The 26125-nt window shown below is 40.2% G+C and overlaps 1 protein-coding gene across 1 annotated transcript; it reads right to left on the bottom strand.

Moving 5' to 3' along the window:
* Positions 1 to 571: 571 nt before the first annotated feature.
* On the bottom strand, positions 572 to 13504 carry LOC308684690 (uncharacterized protein). The gene is made up of 9 exons (XM_081355942.1): positions 13447 to 13504; positions 10965 to 11080; positions 9910 to 10066; positions 9533 to 9725; positions 9250 to 9351; positions 8330 to 8431; positions 7421 to 7522; positions 6501 to 6602; positions 572 to 2918 (listed from the first exon to the last, which is right to left on the bottom strand). The coding sequence occupies exons 2-9, from the start codon at positions 11071 to 11073 to the stop codon at positions 2706 to 2708; spliced, it is 1080 nt and encodes a 359-aa protein (XP_081212068.1). The 5' UTR covers positions 11074 to 11080; positions 13447 to 13504; the 3' UTR covers positions 572 to 2705.
* Between the last annotated feature and the right edge of the window lie 12621 nt (positions 13505 to 26125).

Below are 26125 nucleotides of genomic sequence, written 5' to 3'. Positions count from 1 at the left end.
GCCACAACATATAAACTCGTGGGAACGTCATAATATCTCGTGCAGTGGCGGAACTAGAGTTTTATACATGGGGTGGCCACTGCTACTTGCGGGGGTACACAGTACACACAGTACACACACACACACACACACACACATTCTTGCGCAGGCCCCCTCATGGGGACCACCAGTTTTTTTATGCGTTGTGGGATCCACCCTTTCCAGTGGTCCTACACTGCTGTAAAAAACAACCTTAGATCCAAAAAAAAATCTCAATCATTAATATCACTTCAATTTGACAAATTTCTAAAGTTTTGTCGAAAAAGGTATTTGGCCCCTTGTGGGAACCGTTTCTAGGATTGCCAACTTGTGGGGTCCGCCCACATACACACATACATACCAAGTTTTTATATGTTAATGGGGCCCAAGGTCACTATCTGCAGCTGCTGACACCAGCCTTTATTATTACTCCCAGTTTCCTTATTGTGGACTAAAATAGTTATTTTTGTAATGAGTAATTAATTATGTATATATGTGAAACTTTCCATCTGCCTTTACAGATTACAAGACATACGGCTTCAAAGACAGTTTTATGACAAAACTGAAATGACCAATTTTATTGTAATGACACAGTTTATGCCACACAGTTGTCAGTCAATAAACTTTCTATGAAATGATTAAAACAAATTATTAATTTAATGTCTAGAGGTCTGTACAATCTGCACTCAATGTTTGAACAACATCAGCCTGAACTTTTATGTAAACCCAACAGTTTCTCTTATATAGGCATTGAAATTATATGTTTCATTGGACTGCATCCATAATGTCATGTTAACAAGTTGTTCTTTCCAGTGAAGCCTCAAATTTTGAAATCATGATACAGAGATATTTAAAGAAATGAAAAATCCTTTCCTTAATCCTCTGTTCAACATCCATCCATCCATATATCCAACATCTGTTCAACATCCATCCATCCATATATCCAACATCTGTTCAACATCCATCCACCCATATATATATATCCAACATCTGTTCAACATCCATCCATCCATATATCCAACATCTGGTCAACATCCATCCATCCATCCATATATCCAACATCTGTTCAACATCCACCCATCCATATATCCAACATCTGTTCAACATCCATCCATATATCCAACATCTGTTCAACATCCATCCATCCATATATCCAACATCTGGTCAACATCCATCCATCCATATATCCAACATCTGTTCAACATCCATCCATCCATCCATCCATCCATCCATCCATATATCCAACATCTGTTCAACATCCACCCATCCATATATCCAACATCTGTTCAACATCCATCCATATATCCAACATCTGTTCAACATCCATCCATCCATATATCCAACATCTGGTCAACATCCATCCATCCATATATCCAACATCTGTTCAACATCCATCCATCCATCCATCCATCCATATAGCCAACATCTGTTCAACATCCATCCATCCATATAGCCAACATCTGTTCAACATCCATCCATATATCCAACATCTGTTCAACATCCATCCATCCATATATCCAACATCTGGTCAACATCCATCCATCCAGTCATCATCTACCCTACATCCATCCAACATCCATCCATCCAACATCTACCCTACATCCATCCAGCCATCATCTACCCTACATCCATCAAACATCCATCCATCCATCCATCCAACATCTACCCTACATCCATCCAACATCCATCCATCCATCATCTACCCTACATCCATCCAACATCCATCCATCCATCATCTACCCTACATCCATCCAACATCCATCCATCCAACATCCATCCAGCCAACATCTACCCTACATCCAGCCAACATCCATCCATCCAACATCCATCCACCCTACATCCATCCAACATCCATCCAGCCATCATCTACCCTACATCCATCCAGCCATCATCTACCCTACATCCATCCAGCCATCATCTACCCTACATCCATCCAACATCCAGCCATCATCTACCCTACATCCATCCAACATCCATCCAGCCATCATCTACCCTACATCCATCCAGCCATCATCTACCCTACATCCATCCATCCAGCCATCATCTACCCTACATCCATCCAACATCCATCCATCCAACATCCATCCAGCCATCATCTACCCTACATCCATCCAACATCCATCCATCCAACATCCATCCAGCCATCATCTACCCTACATCCATCCAGCCATCATCTACCCTACATCCATGCAGCCATCATCTACCCTACATTCATCCAGCCATCATCTACCCTACATCCATCCAACATCCATCCATCCAACATCTACCCTACATCCATCCATCCATCCATCCATCCATCCATCCATCCATCCATCATCTACCCTACATCCATCCAACATTCATCCATCAAACATCTGTCCATCCAACATCCATCCAGCCATCATCTACCCTACATCCATCTAACATCCATTATCTATCCTACATCCATCCATCTATCAAACATCTATTCAATATCCATCCAACATCCACACAACCAACATCCATCCTACATCCATCAAATTAACAATAAAATGAAATAAGAACTGTGAAATGTGTATATTTGTAGGCCACTGGACAGCCATAAAACCTGAGCAAACCCCTACAACAACAACAAAAAGGTTACAACAGAACACAACCAAAGACAAAACACTTTAAGATCCTACCTCTAATGTTTTGGTTTTACCTCAGTTCCATTAGGTGCTTACACACTAGACTTTTCTTCTCAGGGCTGTAATGCGATTTTTAACATAAAATTTAACTGCTTTCCAGTCTCTGTTTCTGAGAGCTTGAGGTTCTGCAGTAATACAGCGCTGACACTCTTCTTTACCAGGAACTTGATTCATTACAATAAATCTCCTCAGATGTGTCCACTGCAGCACACTCGTCTGGGGTCCAGCTTCTTTTGACAGCTGTTTGTTTTCCTATGTAGGCAAAAACACAAAACATTGTAGGTTTTCTTTTATAAAGAAATTTTAATCTTACTTAACCCTGTAAGACCCACTGTTTCAGAATTACAACAATTGTGGTTATTCCCCAAAACCCCTTTTGTCTTTTTTTTATTGTTTGTTTGTTTATACAACCACATCAATATGATCTGTGGGTCCTACATTTTAATCCCACCATGTAATTGGATCCAGGATTTGTATACAAAGCCCACCCTTAAGTCAAGAAGTGACACACCCTACAACTTTCTGATCAAGCAACATCCCGTTGATTTACTGGACTGGATTCATCTTCAAGTAAGTAAAATGCTTGGAATATGTTTTTCTGTGTTGATTACAGTGTCTAGAACAAGGACATATACAGTAAATGTTGAAAATATGCCCTACATTTTGTTTAGAGCTTGTTTTATAAATGTTGCAATATTACAATGTTGGATGAGAGTGGCGGTCATAATTGCCCTGTATTTAAGAGGAACATCTTAAAGGGAACTTAAATGAAAATGTTCACAACAAATTATACATGATTTAAACATTATACCCTTTAGCTTTCTATCGGAATACATATTCTATACTGTATTAGACACTAAAGTTGAAAGATATATTGCCATATCTAAACATTATAATTTGCTATCACATTCAGGACTTTCTAACAAAGAAATTCTGTTTGTGCAAATCTGCCCTTTCTTAGTCTACTGGTAAACAAAATGTTCTTATCAATTTATAGTCAAAGTGCTTATTATCATTAGGCCTATAACCTTTATTTAACCAGGTCTGTCCCATTGAGATCCAATATCTCTTTTACAAGAGACACCTGGCCACACCTGGCCAATCCTCCAAGTTGTGCGGGATGCTCCTGGTGCTTTGTTCTGGCACAGGTGTAAATGTTCATCACTGTTAGATTTTGTTGTAAACTGGACGCTGAATGCATTCCTGTAATGATTACAATCACAGTCTACTATAGGTGAGCCATTAGGTATAGTGTGACCGGTGAGATGTGTGAATAGGCTGCTTCAGTCCAAAGTGTGAACACGTCATAATGAGGCATGTGTGCTATTTGTATACAATGTACATTTGTTTCAATTTTATCTTTTTCATTTCAGAATGCCACCAGCAAGGAGAAATCCTCGGTACAATGTGCACAATGTAATTGCCATCATCCAAAAAGGAGAAAGTGATGTGGACATAGATTTTGACAACACTGATGCAAGTGATGAAGAATCAGATATTGATGTCTCTGTGGACAAAGAAAACCAAGAACCTACCGAATGTCCAGCTAATGTGAATATTGAGCCCGGGCAATCAAAGAAATACATCATGCCACATGACAGACGTCACTGATTTTTCTGGTCAAGCTCTCACAGATGATGTCACCTCCCTCCACACACCAAGCTCTGGCAAAACAAAATACGTTTTGCTTTGGTTCAAGCTCTGGCAACAAATACGAATGAGTACAGCATTCAAAATGACGAAAGATCAGTCAACACTAATACAAAAGAAATACAGGCAGCATTGGGCATGTACCTGAGGATGGAACATTACATTTTGTAAACAATTTAACCGTGCCAGAGACTGAAAAGAGGGACAAACTCTGGAAACTCAGACCACAGCTTGATTCACTCAGAGAAAACTGCCTGCAGCAGGTGGTACCAGAAGCGCACATTCCATGGACAAGATGATGATACCCTTCAACGGGAAGTTCAGCAGCATCAAGAAGTATATGCAAGGTAATCTACGCTCATGGGGCTTTAAAGTATGGGTGAAAGCTGAAATCTCTAGCATGATGCTTGACTTTGATGTTTACCAAGGAAGCAACAATAAAGTACGAGTCAAATCTGAACTTGGATTGTCAGGTGATGTTGTAATGAAGCTTGACTCCACATTTCCAAAGGGTCAACACAACAAGATCTAGGCAGACAACTACTTCACCACCGTTCCATGAAGCTCCTTGAGCAAGGAATCCATTATGTGGGAACAGCCAGGCAAGTGCATCTACCCAACTGTAATCTTTACATGTGAAGAGCTTGAAGAAGAAGGGCAGAGGAAGCTTTGACCACAGAGTGGAGGAGAAACAACATCTGTGCTGTCAAATGGTACGACAACAGGGCGGTGACACTTGTGTCATCCTTCGCTGGACCAGAACCTGTTCAGGAGATTCAACACTGGGACAAAGCCGCCAAAACCTACATTGATGTTAGAAAGGCTTCCATTGTGGGCATCTACAATAAATACATGGGAGGTGTGGATTTGTTGGACTCATTTACAGCAAAACACAAGTATGCACTGAAATCCTGGCGGTGGTACATGTACATCTTCTGGCACACAATCACCCTTGCTGTGGTCAACGCCTGGCTCCTCTACAAGCAGCACAGCCTATGCTCTCAGGATGCCAAAGGAGGAGATACTGAACATGAGAAAGTTCCAAGCATAGCTGGCTTCCTCTCTCATTACAGTAATGATCTATTTGTGCTATTTACCTTGTTTGTGATAAATCAGACTGGTATTTGAGATGTACATAAATTGATACATTTGTTCTTTATATTCTAATCTGGTGGACACAACACTGAAAACACCAAAGAGAGGACGGCCATCTTCAATCAACAAGAGCCCAGAGACAGGAGCCCTCTGAATAGTGGAAAGAGACCACACATGGATGATGGAAGTCCAAAGGCTACCTCTTCTAAAAAAAAACTGGACATTTCCCCCTGAAGACAAAGAGAGGGCACTGCAGACATTGCAGTAAAGGGTACACCAATACCCAATGCAGCAAGTGTGATGTCCGCCTCTGTTTTTCAGAGGACAGGAACCGTTTCTGGAATTACCACTATAAGTGAAGGTGGACTTCACACTGAGCACAAAGATTTCAGTGGAGAGCGAGAGAACACTGCAGACATTGCACTGTTAACAATGTAAATAAATAAAGTTCTTATTTGTTGGAATAAACAACTCTTCATAATAACATGACTGAGAATATTATTGATTTTATACACTGGTTTGGTAAAAACAAAAACACTGCAAATTAATCCTTAATTATGCACCTTGATGGGCACCTCTTCGGACCTGAGTGTGTTAAGGAGAGACTAGAGAAACTAAATGTATTGGGAAGATGGAAGGACCCCATAAGAACATGACTGGAAACATGCCGTTGTGTGTGACATTATCTGGCCTTTAACACCCAATATAAAGCCACATAAGCAAAATATTGCTTTAAAACATCTAACAGCTCAGATACAGTATACAATTACGAATGTTAAAATCACAGTTGAGGTCATGTCAGGTGTTGCCATAGTGCATTAAAAACAATTACAGTAAGAACTGGACGGAAGGGCCCCACATGGGTCAGACTAGAGACATATGAGTGTGTTAAGGAGAGACTAGAGAAACTAAATGTATTTGGAAGATGGAAGGACCCCATAAGAACATGACTGGAAACATGCCGGTGTGTGTGACATTATCTGGCCTTTAACACCCAATATAAAGCCACATAAGCATTGGTCCACTTTAGTAATAGAACACCACCACATACATGTCAGCATAGATGAATGTGTTTGAATGTACTTTTACCTGTGAGCAGGTCTGATCTGGGTTTGGTCCATCATTAAGCGTCTGAGGAACAGGGCTGGTCTCATTCTCTACTGCTGCGGCTGGAGTCTGAAGGCCTTTCACCTGAAATAGACAGACAAGAAGAGACTCAGAACTGTATGAAGAGACATTCACAGGCTAATAAGGTCATCTAATGGTGACACAGCACTGAACTTCAACTGAGAGCATGGACTAAAAAGCAGCTCACGTCTATTTCAGGAGTTTGCAGTGGATCAAATCAAAATATTGCTTTAAAACAACTAACAGCTCAGATACAGTATACAATTACGAATGTTAAAATCACAGTTGAGGTCATGTCAGGTGTTGCCATAGTGCATTAAAAACAATTAAAGTGAGAACTGGACGGAAGGGCCCCACATGGGTCAGACTAGAGACATATGAGTGTGTTAAGGAGAGACTAGAGAAACTAAATGTATTGGGAAGATGGAAGGACCCCATAAGAACATGACTGGAAACATGCCGGTGTGTGTGACATTATCTGGCCTTTAACACCCAATATAAAGCCACATAAGCAAAATATTGCTTTAAAACCTCTAACAGCTCAGATACAGTATACAATTACGAATGTTAAAATCACAGTTGAGGTCATGTCAGGTGTTGCCATAGTGCATTAAAAACAATTACAGTGAGAACTGGACGGAAGGGCCCCACATGGGTCAGACTAGAGACATATGAGTGTGTTAAGGAGAGACTAGAGAAACTAAATGTATTGGGAAGATGGAAGGACCCCATAAGAACATGACTGGAAACATGCCGGTGTGTGTGACATTATCTGGCCTTTAACACCCAATATAAAGCCACATAAGCATTGGTCCACTTTAGTAATAGAACACCACCACATACATGTCAGCATAGATGAATGTGTTTGAATGTACTTTTACCTGTGAGCAGGTCTGATCTGGGTTTGGTCCATCATTAAGCGTCTGAGGAACAGGGCTGGTCTCATTCTCTACTGCTGCAGCTGGAGTCTGAAGGCCTTTCACCTGAAATAGACAGACAAGAAGAGACTCAGAACTGTATGAAGAGACATTCACAGGCTAATAAGGTCATCTAATGGTGACACAGCACTGAACTTCAACTGAGAGCATGGACTAAAAAGCAGCTCACGTCTATTTCAGGAGTTTGCAGTGGATCAAATCAAAATATTGCTTTAAAACATCTAACAGCTCAGATACAGTATACAATTACGAATGTTAAAATCACAGTTGAGGTCATGTCAGGTGTTGCCATAGTGCATTAAAAACAATTACAGTGAGAACTGGACGGAAGGGCCCCACATGGGTCAGACTAGAGACATATAAGTGTGTTAAGGAGAGACTAGAGAAACTAAATGTATTGGGAAGATGGAAGGACCCCATAAGAACATGACTGGAAACATGCCGGTGTGTGTGACATTATCTGGCCTTTAACACCCAATATAAAGCCACATAAGCAAAATATTGCTTTAAAACATCTAACAGCTCAGATACAGTATACAATTACGAATGTTAAAATCATAGTTGAGGTCATGTCAGGTGTTGCCATAGTGCATTAAAAACAATTACAGTGAGAACTGGACGGAAGGGCCCCACTAGAGACATATGAGTGTGTTAAGGAGAGACTAGAGAAACTAAATGTATTGGGAAGATGGAAGGACCCCATAAGAACATGACTGGAAACATGCCGGTGTGTGTGACATTATCTGGCCTTTAACACCCAATATAAAGCCACATAAGCATTGGTCCACTTTAGTAAAAGAACACCACCACATACATGTCAGCATAGATGAATGTGTTTGAATGTACTTTTACCTGTGAGCAGGTCTGATCTGGGTTTGGTCCATCATTAAGCGTCTGAGGAACAGGGCTGGTCTCATTCTCTACTGCTGCGGCTGGAGTCTGAAGGCCTTTCACCTGAAATAGACAGACAAGAAGAGACTCAGAACTGTATGAAGAGACATTCACAGGCTAATAAGGTCATCTAATGGTGACACAGCACTGAACTTCAACTGAGAGCATGGACTAAAAAGCAGCTCACGTCTATTTCAGGAGTTTGCAGTGGATCAAATCAAAATATTGCTTTAAAACATCTAACAGCTCAGATACAGTATACAATTCCGAATGTTAAAATCACAGTTGAGGTCATGTCAGGTGTTGCCATAGTGCATTAAAAACAATTACAGTGAAAACTGGACGGAAGGGCCCCACATGGGTCAGACTAGAGACATATGAGTGTGTAAAGGAGAGACTAGAGAAACTAAATGTATTGGGAAGATGGAAGGACCCCATAAGAACATGACTGGAAACATGCCGGTGTGTGTGACATTATCTGGCCTTTAACACCCAATATAAAGCCACATAAGCAAAATATTGCTTTAAAACATCTAACAGCTCAGATACAGTATACAATTACGAATGTTAAAATCACAGTTGAGGTCATGTCAGGTGTTGCCATAGTGCATTAAAAACAATTACAGTGAGAACTGGACGGAAGGGCCCCACATGGGTCAGACTAGAGACATATGAGTGTGTTAAGGAGAGACTAGAGAAACTAAATGTATTTGGAAGATGGAAGGACCCCATAAGAACATGACTGGAAACATGCCGGTGTGTGTGACATTATCTGGCCTTTAACACCCAATATAAAGCCACATAAGCATTGGTCCACTTTAGTAAAAGAACACCACCACATACATGTCAGCATAGATGAATGTTTTTGAATGTACTTTTACCTGTGAGCAGGTCTGATCTGGGTTTGGTCCATCATTAAGCGTCTGAGGAACAGGGCTGGTCTCATTCTCTACTGCTGCAGCAGGAGCTTGGGTTTTTTTCAACTGGATTGCAGATAAAGAAGAACTCATTTTAACACACATCACAGATCAAAGATTAAATGCATTTCCATAGACAGTCAAGAGTAATATTGGAAACATGGTTAATATTGGAGAAATACAAAATTTGCTTTTGCAACAAAAAATTTAAAAAAAGAAATCTCTATACTTAATCTAACCAACTCACCTTACTGTGCCAAGGCCATTTTGAATCACCATAGTTGTAATCAATTTCATCTCCTATTTCTATTTTCTTCAGAGAAAAAAGGCACAAATGTGGTTTGTTGTCAACTATGATTTTTTTCATAACGCAATTTGGATTTTTGTGGTTGTCATTGGCCAATCGCCCCAGAGATGAGTCTTCTTCAGATGCATCCAGGCTGAAAAGTATCAGAAAAATGGTAATAGTTTTACATCTTTTAAAAAGTTTTATTGAAAGAGTTATTTTCAAAAGAATTTAAGAGTATTTGTGCTTAATTCATTCATCAAGTATTAAACCCTTGATTCAGGGTTAACTCGTAATTTCTCTAAATCAATACAAAACATACATATTTCAATGTTTACCATAAGTGATGATTCTGCCACTGAAAGTCAAAGAGAAATGTGCTTTCAATCTCTGAGTATTTTCTTGACTTGCATTCCTCCTGTGTGAGGAGTTTACCCCTGTACTCCAACACGAAGTCCCCGGGTTCAATGGGGTGTGTGGCAAACACTCCTCTTCCTACAATAATATATAATAATTAAACAAACATTACATTGTAGCCGCAGCTCCGCCCACAACGCAGAGGCGAATTGCTAATGAGCTACTGCCGCTCTGCAGAAGCAAAGTCCTGGAAAAGAGCACATGTTTTTTGATTTGGGCTAAAAACTGCATAATCATAATTTAAAGACCACTGAGAACGCTTTAAAATAGCTCAAAAGATGATCGGAGTGGGACTTTAAGTTGCAGTGAATGAAAGGTGCATTGAAATTCGGATTCTCAAGTGCAATAACTTTATTAATTACAAATTTGTAATAATTGGGGTTTGACACCCAGAGACTGTGAGGAAAAAACTGTATGCTGAAGCAGAAACAGAGAAGAAGAAAGTGCTACTTCATGGTTCCTGCATCATTTTAAAAATCAAACCAAATGCTTTTTAAAAACCTTATGAGCTCAGTAAATGAAAAATAAGACCCAACAGGCCAAGGGAAACAACAAGAAAATAACTGAAATTCATACATGTGAATGATGACATCTACTTTTAATGTTTTATAATGCAGATGTTTTATCCCTATTAACTTCTCCCTTTCCTTTCCATGTCACTTATTTGGGATCAATCAAGATGAAAATTTGCCTTAAACTCTAAACTGCAGCTAGTCTACCACAGCAATAGGCTCTACTTCTCTGGACACTTCAGTAGAATATTCTGACAAAGCTCTCTGACAATCTTGCCTGGGCGTAAAGTATCACACTCACTTCGATCACTGTCTGTCTTTGACAGAGGCAAAAAAAAAAAAAAAAAAAATAGGAATATATAACCTGAAAACACACAAAAACTGTACCCTGCCATTACATCAACAATAATACTTTTTTGATTTTGAAATGCAAAAGTTGTGTCAAGGAATCTTCTGCAACTTACCTTTGTAACGGTCAATGAATCTCGGCATAAACCCATCCTTGTCAGTGCAAGACAGAATGTATGTCTTTGCATCGTCTATAGGCTTTTTTCTCCTCCTCCTTATGGACATAATGGCTCTGTGAAAATAATTGTAATTCATACTTAGTCAAGGCAAATCTCACAAAAAGCTTTTTGAAAAATAGCAAGTCACAAAAAAAATCTATTATGAAAAGTAAAATAAATACATAAACAGACATTCATACAAACACATAGATGCTGCAACAGCTGTGTACTGAGCTTTGCTATTGCAGGATGCACATTGTTTAACATCAAACACGGGCTAATGAAATATGCAAATTCTGAATGTGCACACTGAAAGCTGACCGAGCCTGTTGAAGCCGAGAAGTTAACTTGTTAGATGATAACCATGTTGTGCTGCACAGACACTCAGTAATCAATTTAAACTAGGGCTGTCAAACTTAACTTCTGGTACAGCAGCATGGCGGCGTTGCCACATGACCATTGACTGATATATGCAGCATCACATCCTTCCTCATACATACGCTCATGGATGGTTATGGGGGGGTCCAGGGTAGGCCGGTACCACCCAGACAAAAAGCTTGGTGAAAACTTCCCTTAGAAGTATTGAGTCTAAACAAGCAAAGGTTTCAAATCTTGCTACATTTGTTGATCAGTCACAGTGATGCTCTGAAATTTAAGAATGTGTTTTTATTTGTTAAAAATGTGTTTGTTTTTAATATATTATATATATATATATATATATATATATATATATATATATATATATATATATATATATATATATATATATATATATTATATATATATATATATATATAGTACCAGTCAAAAGTTTGGAAACGTTACTATTTTTAATGTTTTTGAAAGAAGTCTCTTATGCTCATCAAGCCTGCAGTTTTTAAAAAAAAAAAACAGTAATATTCTGAAATATTATTACAATTTAAAATAATGGTTCTCTTTTTTAATATACTTTAAAATGTAATTTATTTTTGTGATGCAAAGCTGAATTTTCATCAGCAAGTACTCCAGTCTTTGGTGTCTTATGATCCTTCAGAAATCATTCTAATATGATGATTTATGATCAATGATTGTGCTGCTTAATATTTTTTTTATAACCTGAGATACTTTTTTCAGGATTATTTGATGAATAAAAAGTTAAAAAGAACTGTATTTATTTAGAATATAAATCTTTTGTAACAATATACACTACTGCTCAAAAGTTTGGGAACAATAACTATTTTTTAAAAATAAATTAGTACTTTAATTCAACAAGGATGCGTTAAATTCATAAAAGGTGACGGTAACGATTTATATTGTTAGAAATGTTTTTATTTTGAATAAATGCTGTTTTTATGAATAAATGCTGTTAACGTTTTACTCCTCAATGAATCCTGAAAAAAGTATTCCAAAAAATATATTAAACAGCACAACTGTTTCCATCATTGATAATAACTGAGCATCAAATCATCATATTAGAATGATTTCTGAAGGATCATAAGACACCAAAGACTGGAGTACTTGCTGATGAAAATTCAGCTTTGCATCACAAAAATAAATTACATTTTAAAATATATTAAAAAAGAGAACCATTATTTTAAATTGTAATAATAATAATTCATAATATTACTTTTAATATTAATTAGTAATATTTCATAATATTACTTCTTTTTTTACTGCAGGCTTGATGGCATAAGAGACTTCTTTCAAAACATTAAAATTAGTAGGCTAATGTTTCCAAACTTTTGACTGGTACTGTATATATAAAATGAAGTTGAGATAAGATGCTAAAATGGCAAGCATCACTTCACATTGTCACGGACATGGACAACTGAGAGCAGGAACGATTTTTTAATAAATACTTTGCATTTTGCGAATTTTATTGAAAAAAATATGTGACCAAAACATCCACAACTGAATTGCTACAGCTATATTGCTGTAATTGCAAAGTAAATTTGGAAAAACTTGAAGGTGGTCTTTTCTATTATTTTCTCTCACCTGTCCTGCTCTAACAAACCAGCTGCGGGTAGGATGAGTGACTCCAAAACGGCACCGTAGCTTCAGGCCTGCGTTAACTTCTGGCTAACCTCCATCAGCGAGTCCTGCCCTGTCTTGCTCACAATTCACAACCGATTCCACCTTTAACGACCCTATTATGTCCCTAACGTTAGCTACATGGCAGCTAAACGAGGTAGCAAACATCACGATATAACGCCAAAATATGAACTTACCATAAAAACCTCACAATTCACAACCAACTCCATTTTTAACGACACGACTTCACTGCACCCCGTCTTTCCGCCCCGCTGCCATGTCCGTGGTGACATGTTATTAGGTTAAGCCAACTGCTAATAGTAATATTATGTCGCTAACGTTAGCTACATTGCAGCCAAAAGAGGTAGCAAAAATCACGCTATACTGTAACGCCAAAATAAACTCACCATGAAAACCATGCCTAGCTTACCTGTTGCATCCGTCTTCTTCTGTCTTCAATCTTAAGTCTTCTTCTTCTTCTACGTCTTCTTCTTGTGCAATTTCCGCAGTTTTCCTTACTTTCGCGGCAGATTGTACAGTGCAGTAATTTCATTGGCTAAAGGTTTCAGATTCCCGCGGTGTGTATTCGATTTCGCGGGAAGTGTATCCTGACTTCCGGTTAAAAAAAAGGCTCGAAGACACACACCTTCACACACTTACCCACTTTTTGCTACCTTACGGGCCACTTTTTAGAGATGAAAAAAAAAGCAATGGTAGCATCAGGGGAAGCTGCTGAGCTTATTTTAATTGAAATCGGAGTGGGGTCCACCATTTTGGGCCCCACTCCGATTTTGGACCTCCTTAGGTGGATGTGCTCCCACCGATGGGAACCCACACCGACGTAAATGTTAGTACACACACACACACACACACACACACACACACACACACACACACACACACACACAGTGGAAAAGCTTATGGAAGGAATTGGGTCACTCTGTTTGTGTCTATAAGTGTTGACCATCCAAAATATTTGCAGAAAACAAAGCTGAAGCACCAAGCAGATAAGATACCATAGCATGTGTCTGTTATGAACTGCTGCATTTATTTACAAAAAAAATCACATTTAAAAAAATTATTATTTTTTAATTAGATATAGCAGACATCAAGCAGACATTTACTTGAAAAATTTAAACAATTTTATTGCCCATCAATATAAAATCTTATCCTAGGAAGATTTAATACAACATAATTCTTTCATTATAATAATTTATAATTATTCTTTCTAATTATAATTATTTAATTTATATTTTTTTGTGTGTGTTCATTTTTTGGTGAACTATCCTTTTAATCTGGCAAAATCTTCTCAACTTAAATTCCTGATTTGGGTATGTGATTGACTGCCTGTGTCTGGTAGATGCTCTGACCTGTTCCTGGTCCTGAAGTCTGACCACACTGACTCTGACTAGCCAGTGGTGATGCAAGGGCTGGGGTCTGATCTGCCTGTTAGTCCAGTCATTTTAAGCCAAAATGGGGGTCAACCTTGAACAAATTGCAACAGAAGCAAACTCAACTGATTTTGTATCCTCAATATGTCCTAAGTAAGGAAAAACAAGTCCCGAAGAATCCCATTAGGGGAACGTTTCGAAAAAGACCCAAATATAGCCTATTCATTCTTTCAGACATATGTGTTTATTTATTTATTTATTTTTTAAATTACATTGCATAACCCAAAGAGATCGCACTGTTAGATAGTTTGGGAATATTCACACATAACATATACACATAAAACATATCAGAGTTTTAAAATCAAACATTTTAAAAGAGAACAATACATCACGGTTGTTTAAACCAATGAACATTAAGCTGTGTCGTCAGCAAGTCGTTTCCCATCATGCTTTTGATCAGCGCAGTCGGTGGAGAGCAACTGCGCTCGACTACAGAATCCGACAGGTGTGCCTTGCGCTCGCGAGAGATTTTTGACATACGTCAGCATGACATCAGAGCAAGGCGGACCGCACTCGGACACATTTCTAACCGGCATACATCTCGCGCTGATCACCGGTGATCGATTCTGCGCAGATTTTGCTCATCTCAAACAAGCCTAATATCACGTTCCCACGAGTTTATATGTTGTGGCCACGACAAAAATAAGTGAACCGAACATGTCCCCTCCCGGTCACCGTAGCGGGCCGCGATATTTTTTTTCAATGGCAAATTTCATTGCGGACAGTTCTGGTAAAAGGAAAGGCGATGACCAACTCGAAAATAGCGAGAGAGAAAAAGTCACGCTTCATAAATACGATAGGCATACATTAGGTATGGATTTATGACAACAGGCGATTCCGTGGCGCCAAATCCGTTGTGTATTATTTGTGGTGAAAAACTGTAACGTTAAGCTGGTTTTCGTTCATATTTGTAAAGCAGACCTTTTTAAATTTCGTTTTATTGTATCCTGGAATTTGTGTGCATTGTTTTGGATGCATATGTTTTTTATGGATGCTCAGGAAGAACAGCTTGTCTTGTGCACAGCTACAAATATAGTAATATCAATAAGCAGTTCATGCTCACATTAAAATAGTTTTGTTCTCATAGGTCTGATTTGGTATTTTTTGTTAAAGGTTAAAGTTTAATCTCTAATTTTATACTTTTAAAAATGATTGGCTGAAATCACTAAGTTATGTGTTTGCTATTGTATTCTGAAACTGTCTGATTGTTGAAACTGGCACTTATTTTCATACAATTAGCCTTTGTTGTCACCTGTTGGTGTGTGAAAACACTAAGTTGCTGTTGAAGTGATTGTCTTTAGTGGTTCTGGAGAGATTTGACAGGTGAAATGGACTGGTATTTTCATACAATTTGCCATTACTGCCACCTGCTAGTGAGTGAGTGCTGTGTGAGTTGCTTTTGAAGTAGACCTAATTGTATGGCAGTAAAGGGAAATATTTTGTGAACTGGTCTGAAAGTTTAAAAAGATTGGTATATTCATACAAGTAGCCTTTGTTGCCATCTAGTTCATTATGCAAATAAATGATAGGCTGTTACTGTTTTACACAGTGATATGTTCCAAACGATGCATCTTAAAATTGACAACTGGTCCCTGGATTTTTTTTTATGAATATGCTGGTCCCTGGCACAAAAAAGGTTGGGAACCCCTGCTCTAGATCATGTCTTTCTGTTATTTGAATCTTCAGCCATCTTTGACCACTTCACTGTTTCTGGATTAACATGTATGTTTAATTAATGCTGAATGTATAATCAGTTACATTTAATATAGACGGTGTGCAAATATGTCTTAATGTGTCTAAAACCTTTATTCAAGCCCACATGAACTCAACAGCCACAGTCTGATATTGTGGATTAAGAAGAAACAGTGACTGGAGAAAAGCTGTCCCCGGCTAAACTTGTTATCCCGTTAAAGTGAACCGCTCTCGATATGATGTTGTTCCTGCCTGTCCGCTTATGTTCTTCCGCTGTTTCATGCTTTAAGCTGCAGGTGTGCGATCAGGTTTATAGACATCTGACGATGACACTGTCTTCAACACTCCTGATTCAACAGGCTTCACTGTAAAACAGTTGCTGACTTAAATATTTAAGTACAATCAACTTGGATGTTTAAGTTATTTAAACTTAAGTTAAATTATTTAAACTTAAGTTAAATTAAACTGACTTGTTGAATCTTATATAACTTACAAAAAAGTAGAAAATTACTTACCATATTTCGATCCTTCATGAATGCTTAAAAAGTGATCAACCGTAGGTCTGCTGCATTAGAAAGACACTTAGCAGATTATCGCTGAAGTGAAAGCACTTATAGAAGTTTAAGTTGACTGTAAAACAAATGTACTGGAATGAAAAAATATATTTAGTTTAAAATATTTAAAGAAATTTGTAATTAAAATTAAGAAATCAAAGCCATGTCTAAACAAGCTGTCTCACAAATTTGAATAATTGTAGTTCCTATGAAACGTTGTGGTAACACTTTATAAGGTTTCATTTGTTAATGTAGTGGTAAAAACAAGTTTCCTATTTTTAATCCTTGTTTCTTGCCCACTGTGGGAGATGCTGATGCTATGATTCTGATGCGTGCAAAGTACCATAAATAGATCCAGAGAGGCGTGTTGATGTTCCAAACAAAAACTGAAGTTTATTAAGCCAAAAATAAAGATGCATTGTAACATAAATCAAAACAAACTTGCAGGTGTGTTGCACCCATAGACAGTAAAAGAAATGGACACAGCGACCCCATTGGATTCAACGGAGACAAGGTGAAGCCAATTAGAAACTCTTACTTCCTGATGGTCGAGCGACTGCGCAGACTCAAACTGAGCTTGACGACGTAGATGTGACGTGAGCAACCCGTCTGTCTTCTAGTAGCTGTGGCATGAGAAATCTAAATCATTCCCTTCCGAATCTCCCAGAGACGGAGAGTGTGAATAGTCCATGAGCTAGGAGCAGGAGAAACGTTTGCTATGTATTATGATTAATTATTTTCTCTCTTTGCCTCCACGTCCCCCCGATTGCCCGTGAGCTTCTCCTCCCGTCTATACGGTAATTCTCTACTGTGCGACAGAGAGTTGCGTGGCTATGACGCAATCGTTAGCTTATTTTTACAAAAATTGCTTCTATGGGGCCATAACGTAAGATACAAGGTAATGAAGCCTTTTGTACATTTTTGTGTTTCTTTAGAAATAAATAATGGACAAATGGAGTCTTTAAGCGCCTCAGATGTGAAGTTATTCGCTGTCAAAGTGACGCCAAAATGAATGGGAGTCAATGGGATGCTAACAGCAGGTGGGGGTCCGCTAGCCAATGGCGGCGCCCGGGGAAACTTCAAAATAATATGAAACCCTGACCGCCTGGTTGCACCATGCCACCCTAGCTCCATGTGCACGGTCAAAAGACTGTGTGCTCTTGCAACAGCGCCCCCTTCCTGTCAGGGGTGGCCTATTCTTTATACAACTTTTCACCTCTCACCTATAGAGGGCACACACTCAGAGAAATAAAGTCAGATAAACTCAGATTTAGCACTTTGAGATTTCATTGAAATGTAAAGTGTATCATAAATACAATTTATTATTATAAACACAATTAACAATACAACAACATTCAGATATTTTAAATTAACAACTTTATAAAAATTAAATAAGGTAGTTCGTATGGCTCCTACATTAATCTATTAACAATAAACAATACATTTGTTTACACAACTTTATTTGTTAATATTAGTTAATAAAAATAGGTAAAAACTGAAAAAAAGTTGTTCATTGTTAGTTCGGTTTAATATTGTTAACAAATACATCTCATCTTAATAATGTATTAGTAAATGTTTACATTAACAAAGATTAATACATGCTGTTGAAGTGCAGTTGATTATTAGTTCATGTTAACTAAAGAAAACTTATTGTAAAGTGTTACAGATTTTGTTTAGGTGTAATACCAAAATAGCCACCAGGTGACACCCAGAATCCATTGTTACAGTAGAAAACAAAACAATTAAAATAAGTCACAAAGTCCCTTCCATCACTAAACAGTCACCAACTCCATGTGAAACTGTAAAGCCGTCTGAAAACCCTGAGGAGAAGAGTGTGCTAAACCCCATCAGATCAGCTCTATAAGACACACAGCACAGGTGTAGATCAGTGATGATGAGACTCAGATCAGCTCTATAAGACACACAGCACAGGTGTAGATCAGTGATGAGAGACTCAGATCAGCTCTATAAGACACACAGCACAGGTGTAGATCAGTGATGATGAGACTCAGATCAGCTCTATAAGACACACAGCACAGGTGTAGATCAGTGATGAGAGACTCAGATCAGCTCTATAAGACACACAGCACAGGTGTAGATCAGTGATGAGAGACTCAGATCAGCTCTATAAGACACACAGCACAGGTGTAGATCAGTGATGAGAGACTCAGATCAGCTCTATAAGACACACAGCACAGGTGTAGATCAGTGATGAGAGACTCAGATCAGCTCTATAAGACACACAGCACAGGTGTAGATCAGTGATGAGAGACTCAGATCAGCTCTATAAGACACACAGCACAGGTGTAGATCAGTGATGAGAGACTCAGATCAGCTCTATAAGACACACAGCACAGGTGTAGATCAGTGATGAGAGACTCAGATCAGCTCTATAAGACACACAGCACAGGTGTAGATCAGTGATGAGAGACTCAGATCAGCTCTATAAGACACACAGCACAGGTGTAGATCAGTGATGAGACTCAGATCAGCTCTATAAGACACAGCACAGGTGTAGATCAGTGATGAGAGACTCAGATCAGCTCTATAAGACACAGCACAGGTGTAGATCAGTGATGAGACTCAGATCAGCTCTATAAGACACACAGCACAGGTGTAGATCAGTGATGAGACTCAGATCAGCTCTATAAGACACACAGCACAGGTGTAGATCAGTGATGAGACTCAGATCAGCTCTATAAGACACACAGCACAGGTGTAGATCAGTGATGAGACTCAGATCAGCTCTATAAGACACACAGCACAGGTGTAGATCAGTGATGAGACTCAGATCAGCTCTATAAGACACACAGCACAGGTGTAGATCAGTGATGAGAGACTCAGATCAGCTCTATAAGACACACAGCACAGGTGTAGATCAGTGATGAGACTCAGATCAGCTCTATAAGACACACAGCACAGGTGTAGATCAGTGATGAGACTCAGATCAGCTCTATAAGACACACAGCACAGGTGTAGATCAGTGATGAGACTCAGATCAGCTCTATAAGACACACAGCACAGGTGTAGATCAGTGATGATGAGACTCAGATCAGCTCTATAAGACACACAGCACAGGTGTAGATCAGTGATGAGAGACTCAGATCAGCTCTATAAGACACACAGCACAGGTGTAGATCAGTGATGAGACTCAGATCAGCTCTATAAGACACAGCACAGGTGTAGATCAGTGATGAGACTCAGATCAGCTCTATAAGACACAGCACAGGTGTAGATCAGTGATGAGACTCAGATCAGCTCTATAAGACACAGCACAGGTGTAGATCAGTGATGAGACTCAGATCAGCTCTATAAGACACAGCACAGGTGTAGATCAGTGATGAGACTCAGATCAGCTCTATAAGACACACAGCACAGGTGTAGATCAGTGATGAGAGACTCAGATCAGCTCTATAAGACACAGCACAGGTGTAGATCAGTGATGAGACTCAGATCAGCTCTATAAGACACACAGCACAGGTGTAGATCAGTGATGTGAGACTCAGATCAGCTCTATAAGACACACAGCACAGGTGTAGATCAGTGATGAGAGACTCAGATCAGCTCTATAAGACACACAGCACAGGTGTAGATCAGTGATGAGAGACTCAGATCAGCTCTATAAGACACAGCACAGGTGTAGATCAGTGATGAGACTCAGATCAGCTCTATAAGACACAGCACAGGTGTAGATCAGTGATGAGAGACTCAGATCAGCTCTATAAGACACACAGCACAGGTGTAGATCAGTGATGTGAGACTCAGATCAGCTCTATAAGACACACAGCACAGGTGTAGATCAGTGATGAGAGACTCAGATCAGCTCTATAAGACACACAGCACAGGTGTAGATCAGTGATGAGAGACTCAGATCAGCTCTATAAGACACACAGCACAGGTGTAGATCAGTGATGATGAGACTCAGATCAGCTCTATAAGACACACAGCACAGGTGTAGATCAGTGAGAGACTCAGATCAGCTCTATAAGACACACAGCACAGGTGTAGATCAGTGATGAGACTCAGATCAGCTCTATAAGACACACAGCACAGGTGTAGATCAGTGATGAGAGACTCAGATCAGCTCTATAAGACACACAGCACAGGTGTAGATCAGTGTGAGACTCAGATCAGCTCTATAAGACACACAGCACAGGTGTAGATCAGTGTGAGACTCAGATCAGCTCTATAAGACACACAGCACAGGTGTAGATCAGTGATGAGAGACTCAGATCAGCTCTATAAGACACACAGCACAGGTGTAGATCAGTGATGAGACTCAGATCAGCTCTATAAGACACACAGCACAGGTGTAGATCAGTGATGATGAGACTCAGATCAGCTCTATAAGACACACAGCACAGGTGTAGATCAGTGATGAGAGACTCAGATCAGCTCTATAAGACACACAGCACAGGTGTAGATCAGTGATGAGACTCAGATCAGCTCTATAAGACACACAGCACAGGTGTAGATCAGTGATGAGACTCAGATCAGCTCTATAAGACACACAGCACAGGTGTAGATCAGTGATGAGAGACTCAGATCAGCTCTATAAGACACACAGCACAGGTGTAGATCAGTGATGAGAGACTCAGATCAGCTCTATAAGACACACAGCACAGGTGTAGATCAGTTATGAGACTCAGATCAGCTCTATAAGACACACAGCACAGGTGTAGATCAGTTATGAGACTCAGATCAGCTCTATAAGACACACAGCACAGGTGTAGATCAGTGATGAGACTCAGATCAGCTCTATAAGACACACAGCACAGGTGTAGATCAGTGATGAGAGACTCAGATCAGCTCTATAAGACACACAGCACAGGTGTAGATCAGTGATGAGAGACTCAGATCAGCTCTATAAGACACACAGCACAGGTGTAGATCAGTTATGAGACTCAGATCAGCTCTATAAGACACACAGCACAGGTGTAGATCAGTGATGAGACTCAGATCAGCTCTATAAGACACACAGCACAGGTGTAGATCAGTGATGAGAGACTCAGATCAGCTCTATAAGACACACAGCACAGGTGTAGATCAGTGATGAGAGACTCAGATCAGCTCTATAAGACACACAGCACAGGTGTAGATCAGTTATGAGACTCAGATCAGCTCTATAAGACACACAGCACAGGTGTAGATCAGTTATGAGACTCAGATCAGCTCTATAAGACACACAGCACAGGTGTAGATCAGTGATGAGACTCAGATCAGCTCTATAAGACACACAGCACAGGTGTAGATCAGTGATGAGAGACTCAGATCAGCTCTATAAGACACACAGCACAGGTGTAGATCAGTGATGATGAGACTCAGATCAGCTCTATAAGACACACAGCACAGGTGTAGATCAGTGATGAGACTCAGATCAGCTCTATAAGACACACAGCACAGGTGTAGATCAGTGATGAGACTCAGATCAGCTCTATAAGACACACAGCACAGGTGTAGATCAGTGATGAGAGACTCAGATCAGCTCTATAAGACACACAGCACAGGTGTAGATCAGTGATGATGAGACTCAGATCAGCTCTATAAGCAGCACAGGTGTAGATCAGTGATGAGAGACTCAGATCAGCTCTATAAGACACACAGCACAGGTGTAGATCAGTGATGAGAGACTCAGATCAGCTCTATAAGACACACAGCACAGGTGTAGATCAGTGATGAGAGACTCAGATCAGCTCTATAAGACACACAGCACAGGTGTAGATCAGTGATGAGAGACTCAGATCAGCTCTATAAGACACACAGCACAGGTGTAGATCAGTGATGAGAGACTCAGATCAGCTCTATAAGACACACAGCACAGGTGTAGATCAGTGATGAGAGACTCAGATCAGCTCTATAAGACACACAGCACAGGTGTAGATCAGTGATGAGAGACTCAGATCAGCTCTATAAGACACACAGCACAGGTGTAGATCAGTGATGAGAGACTCAGATCAGCTCTATAAGACACACAGCACAGGTGTAGATCAGTGATGAGAGACTCAGATCAGCTCTATAAGACACACAGCACAGGTGTAGATCAGTGATGAGAGACTCAGATCAGCTCTATAAGACACACAGCACAGGTGTAGATCAGTGATGAGAGACTCAGATCAGCTCTATAAGACACACAGCACAGGTGTAGATCAGTGATGAGAGACTCAGATCAGCTCTATAAGACACACAGCACAGGTGTAGATCAGTGATGAGAGACTCAGATCAGCTCTATAAGACACACAGCACAGGTGTAGATCAGTGATGAGAGACTCAGATCAGCTCTATAAGACACACAGCACAGGTGTAGATCAGTGATGAGAGACTCAGATCAGCTCTATAAGACACACAGCACAGGTGTAGATCAGTGATGAGAGACTCAGATCAGCTCTATAAGACACACAGCACAGGTGTAGATCAGTGATGAGAGACTCAGATCAGCTCTATAAGACACACAGCACAGGTGTAGATCAGTGATGAGAGACTCAGATCAGCTCTATAAGACACACAGCACAGGTGTAGATCAGTGATGAGAGACTCAGATCAGCTCTATAAGACACACAGCACAGGTGTAGATCAGTGATGAGAGACTCAGATCAGCTCTATAAGACACACAGCACAGGTGTAGATCAGTGATGAGAGACTCAGATCAGCTCTATAAGACACACAGCACAGGTGTAGATCAGTGATGAGAGACTCAGATCAGCTCTATAAGACACACAGCACAGGTGTAGATCAGTGATGAGAGACTCAGATCAGCTCTATAAGACACACAGCACAGGTGTAGATCAGTGATGAGAGACTCAGATCAGCTCTATAAGACACACAGCACAGGTGTAGATCAGTGATGAGAGACTCAGATCAGCTCTATAAGACACACAGCACAGGTGTAGATCAGTGATGAGAGACTCAGATCAGCTCTATAAGACACACAGCACAGGTGTAGATCAGTGATGAGAGACTCAGATCAGCTCTATAAGACACACAGCACAGGTGTAGATCAGTGATGAGAGACTCAGATCAGCTCTATAAGACACACAGCACAGGTGTAGATCAGTGATGAGAGACTCAGATCAGCTCTATAAGACACACAGCACAGGTGTAGATCAGTGATGAGAGACTCAGATCAGCTCTATAAGACACACAGCACAGGTGTAGATCAGTGATGAGAGACTCAGATCAGCTCTATAAGACACACAGCACAGGTGTAGATCAGTGATGAGAGACTCAGATCAGCTCTATAAGACACACAGCACAGGTGTAGATCAGTGATGAGAGACTCAGATCAGCTCTATAAGACACACAGCACAGGTGTAGATCAGTGATGAGAGACTCAGATCAGCTCTATAAGACACACAGCACAGGTGTAGATCAGTGATGAGAGACTCAGATCAGCTCTATAAGACACACAGCACAGGTGTAGATCAGTGATGAGAGACTCAGATCAGCTCTATAAGACACACAGCACAGGTGTAGATCAGTGATGAGAGACTCAGATCAGCTCTATAAGACACACAGCACAGGTGTAGATCAGTGATGAGAGACTCAGATCAGCTCTATAAGACACACAGCACAGGTGTAGATCAGTGATGAGAGACTCAGATCAGCTCTATAAGACACACAGCACAGGTGTAGATCAGTGATGAGAGACTCAGATCAGCTCTAAAGACACACAGCACAGGTGTAGATCAGTGATGAGAGACTCAGATCAGCTCTATAAGACACACAGCACAGGTGTAGATCAGTGATGAGAGACTCAGATCAGCTCTATAAGACACACAGCACAGGTGTAGATCAGTGATGAGAGACTCAGATCAGCTCTATAAGACACACAGCACAGGTGTAGATCAGTGATGAGAGACTCAGATCAGCTCTATAAGACACACAGCACAGGTGTAGATCAGTGATGAGAGACTCAGATCAGCTCTATAAGACACACAGCACAGGTGTAGATCAGTGATGAGAGACTCAGATCAGCTCTATAAGACACACAGCACAGGTGTAGATCAGTGATGAGAGACTCAGATCAGCTCTATAAGACACACAGCACAGGTGTAGATCAGTGATGAGAGACTCAGATCAGCTCTATAAGACACACAGCACAGGTGTAGATCAGTGATGAGAGACTCAGATCAGCTCTATAAGACACACAGCACAGGTGTAGATCAGTGATGAGAGACTCAGATCAGCTCTATAAGACACACAGCACAGGTGTAGATCAGTGATGAGAGACTCAGATCAGCTCTATAAGACACACAGCACAGGTGTAGATCAGTGATGAGAGACTCAGATCAGCTCTATAAGACACACAGCACAGGTGTAGATCAGTGATGAGAGACTCAGATCAGCTCTATAAGACACACAGCACAGGTGTAGATCAGTGATGAGAGACTCAGATCAGCTCTATAAGACACACAGCACAGGTGTAGATCAGTGATGAGAGACTCAGATCAGCTCTATAAGACACACAGCACAGGTGTAGATCAGTGATGAGAGACTCAGATCAGCTCTATAAGACACACAGCACAGGTGTAGATCAGTGATGAGAGACTCAGATCAGCTCTATAAGACACACAGCACAGGTGTAGATCAGTGATGAGAGACTCAGATCAGCTCTATAAGACACACAGCACAGGTGTAGATCAGTGATGAGAGACTCAGATCAGCTCTATAAGACACACAGCACAGGTGTAGATCAGTGATGAGAGACTCAGATCAGCTCTATAAGACACACAGCACAGGTGTAGATCAGTGATGAGAGACTCAGATCAGCTCTATAAGACACACAGCACAGGTGTAGATCAGTGATGAGAGACTCAGATCAGCTCTATAAGACACACAGCACAGGTGTAGATCAGTGATGAGAGACTCAGATCAGCTCTATAAGACACACAGCACAGGTGTAGATCAGTGATGAGAGACTCAGATCAGCTCTATAAGACACACAGCACAGGTGTAGATCAGTGATGAGAGACTCAGATCAGCTCTATAAGACACACAGCACAGGTGTAGATCAGTGATGAGAGACTCAGATCAGCTCTATAAGACACACAGCACAGGTGTAGATCAGTGATGAGAGACTCAGATCAGCTCTATAAGACACACAGCACAGGTGTAGATCAGTGATGAGAGACTCAGATCAGCTCTATAAGACACACAGCACAGGTGTAGATCAGTGATGAGAGACTCAGATCAGCTCTATAAGACACACAGCACAGGTGTAGATCAGTGATGAGAGACTCAGATCAGCTCTATAAGACACACAGCACAGGTGTAGATCAGTGATGAGAGACTCAGATCAGCTCTATAAGACACACAGCACAGGTGTAGATCAGTGATGAGAGACTCAGATCAGCTCTATAAGACACACAGCACAGGTGTAGATCAGTGATGAGAGACTCAGATCAGCTCTATAAGA

This window comes from Scardinius erythrophthalmus (assembly GCF_964197995.2).
Source record: "Scardinius erythrophthalmus genome assembly, chromosome: 24".
NCBI lineage: Eukaryota > Metazoa > Chordata > Actinopteri > Cypriniformes > Leuciscidae > Scardinius > Scardinius erythrophthalmus.
The sequence above is the reverse complement of the archived record's forward strand: the minus strand, read 5'-3'. Positions and strand labels throughout refer to the sequence as shown.